Source organism: Gavialis gangeticus, unplaced genomic scaffold (assembly GCF_001723915.1).
Source record: "Gavialis gangeticus isolate Ggan-Ray unplaced genomic scaffold, GavGan_comp1, whole genome shotgun sequence".
NCBI lineage: Eukaryota > Metazoa > Chordata > Crocodylia > Gavialidae > Gavialis > Gavialis gangeticus.
The window spans coordinates 32,958,792-32,961,641 of NW_017729026.1; the positions used below are offsets into that span (position 1 = coordinate 32,958,792).

At 39.1% G+C, this 2,850-nt stretch overlaps 1 protein-coding gene across 1 annotated transcript in view; it reads left to right on the top strand.

The window, feature by feature from the left end:
• PREP (prolyl endopeptidase) overlaps positions 1-2,850 on the top strand; it is a 211,945-nt gene that overhangs the window by 17,341 nt on the left and 191,754 nt on the right. The window contains exon 5 of the mRNA XM_019520156.1: positions 2,520-2,729. Coding sequence (XP_019375701.1) covers positions 2,520-2,729 — 210 coding nt within the window. The remainder of the gene's footprint in view (positions 1-2,519; positions 2,730-2,850) is intronic.

Below are 2,850 nucleotides of genomic sequence, written 5' to 3' on the forward strand. Positions count from 1 at the left end.
TTTTATAAAAGTTCTAGCGGGAACTTTATCCAGTCATTGCAAGTGTGCATGCCTGCTATATTTCGTGTTGCTGTGGGTTTTTGCGGGCTTTTGTTTCTTGCTGCGTAACTATAGCTGATAATTTTCTACCTGGCTGTAGCTGGTAATTTTCCGCCTGCTCAGAGACCTTTTGACCTGGTCGACGGGCCCTGCCAGAGGCTTGCCTGGCCTGGCCATATTCTGAGTAGGGATTCTGACAGTGTTGTGTTGCCTTTTTTCTTAAGGTGTATGGACCAGGAGTGGTGTATAGGTTGTAATGCAGTAGAACTTAACTAGTTCTTCTGTTTGGGCATAGGCTAGCTCTATTAGAGTGCAACTCCCCATTCTTCCCTTCCAAATACATATCACAACAAATATTTTTTAGTTAAGAGAAAACTGCTTACAGGTTTAATCAAAGACAGATCCTTACTAAAAGGCCAGATTTGCATTGTAATTCTGGATTCAAATTCCATGCGACATGTAAAGCCAAAACCTTCATCATAACACTCTTGGTTTTAGGGGTTCAAAGTCCAAATTTTCATAACTTGTTCAGGGATGCAGAGATGGAGAAAGTAGATGGTTGTTTGGGGATTTTCAGACACTTATTTATTTATTTTTATTGAAAAGGCTAATTTTGTGTTTAAGTAATTTTTCTCATTGGTTTTGACCAACTTCCAATGAAACATGGGCAGGGTTCCAACAGAATTTGTGTGGTTTCCCCCCAGTTCACGTTAATGGGCTGTTTCCTGGCTCTGTAGATTTAGTGGTGCCTGCCAGATGGGCTGCCCCACAGATGGAAATTTAAGGCCTCCCAGTTCTCTGCAGTGGAGCTAGGGTTCTGTGGATCAGAACCTGACATTCAGTTTGTATCTTGGATCTCATAAAGTCTGCCTGAAGGAGGATTAAAGCCTGCTTCCCATTCTTGTGGAGCAGACCAGAGAAATCCCTGGGAGCTGTGAAGTAGTTGTATTCTGAGCTGCTCAGTTTTTGTAGTCTTTCTGTTCATGAGCTGCACTCACCATTGTGATGGAGCAGATGACCCTCCAAGGGGACCATACTAACTGGCCTAAAACGTACCTTGCAGAGTCAGGTTTTCTATATAATTGTACCATATTGATCCAGTTTTAGGCTGATCTTACATTTAAAGTCTGCTGTGATTTTTTTTTTTATGGGACTTTTTGAAGTGGGGGCAAACGGTTTACTTAGCATCGTAAAAATATGGGATATGTTGTAAAATCATTACCTTCTCTGGCCTTTTGCAAAGCTGGTGTGTTGCAAGAGTGGGAACATCAGGTGTTTTAATGTCATCATAATTACCCAATTCTTATCTGGGTGATCAGGGGAAGGTGCCATATTTTCTTGTGTGTAGATGCCCTGGAAATTGGAGCATGTGTAATATGTGAGACAAACAGTGAGAGTTCTTATGGGGGAAACCAAAAGTAACATCTACAGTAATCCACAGGGAGTACAACAGTGAGCAGGCTGGACTCCCTAGCTGCTGCCTCTCAATTACTCAGTCAAGGAAATATTTTTTTTCTCTATTCTGCTTTCCAAAAACAAGGCTTGTGTTATATTTTGGGGCATGTCATATGTGAGAAAATGTAGTATTTAGATTGTATGGTAGCAGAAGATATGCATTAAAAATGGTAAGGAAAGGTAATTTTTAAATGAAAGAGGAGGTCTGGTAGGGAATTTGATTCACATAGGGCCAAGAAATGGCCTTCTGAAAGTACCATTTATCTAGGAAAAGAGTCTTAAGATGTTTGTAATTATTAAACTATGAAGGGGCAAGTTTTGACAGATTTTATTAGGGAACAGCACTGCTGGGTCCAACAGGAAAGTGCAGTTGCTTACTGACTTTTTACATGTAATGATTTATGCTAAACAGAGGATTAGAAATGATAAGCCCTCACCCTCAATAGGTGTCAATAGCGGACAAGGCAATAGAAAACAAGAGTTCTGCCTACATGTCTTTTTAGTGTACCTTAGACCACACTTCTTTAAAAATCATTACATAATGCATGTAAATAACTTGCATCATGCTTCATGTCAGAAGATGGGACATTTCTGACAGAGGATGAAGTGGTTGATTGCTGGCTACCGAAGACCATTAGTGCTACCAGTTTCTGCTACTTGTTGGTTGTAGGTTTCTGCTACTTGTTGGTTGAAGCACAAACCACAACTGTTTAAAAAAATGTTTAGAGATCTTTAAGTGAGTCTTACTTCTTTTTTTAAAGCTTGTCCATGTAAGCTAATCATATACTACGCCACAATAATTGTATTTATTTTTGTTAAATAAGCTGGAGTAAAACTCTGCAGAATGAACAACTTAACTCCCCTTCAGTTGCTCAGTGAATATAATTATTTAACTGTTTCTCTATTTTAACTTTTCATACTGTTCAGAATTGGATGTGTGTCAAATAGTGAAAAGTTATGCAGCAAAATAGTGAGATAAAGTGGATTGTTATTGTAATCATTGTTTGTTTGTCTTTTATCTACAGGTTATGCATTCAGTGAAGATGGTGAATATTTTGCATATGGTCTGAGTTCCAGTGGCTCAGATTGGGTCACAATTAAGTTTATGAAAGTGGATGGCCTGGAAGAGCTTTCGGATACATTAGAAAGAGTTAAATTTAGCTGCATGGCTTGGACCCATGATGGAAAAGGCATGTTCTATAACTGCTATCCAAAACAAGATGGAAAAAGTGATGGTAAGTCAGTCACATATCATCAGTTTGTTGTGGGAAATGACTACACCTTGTCTGAGCTGGCTGGTGTGGTAGTAGCTAGAGAACATTTCCAGAACAAGTTTCATAGATTCATAGATTCATA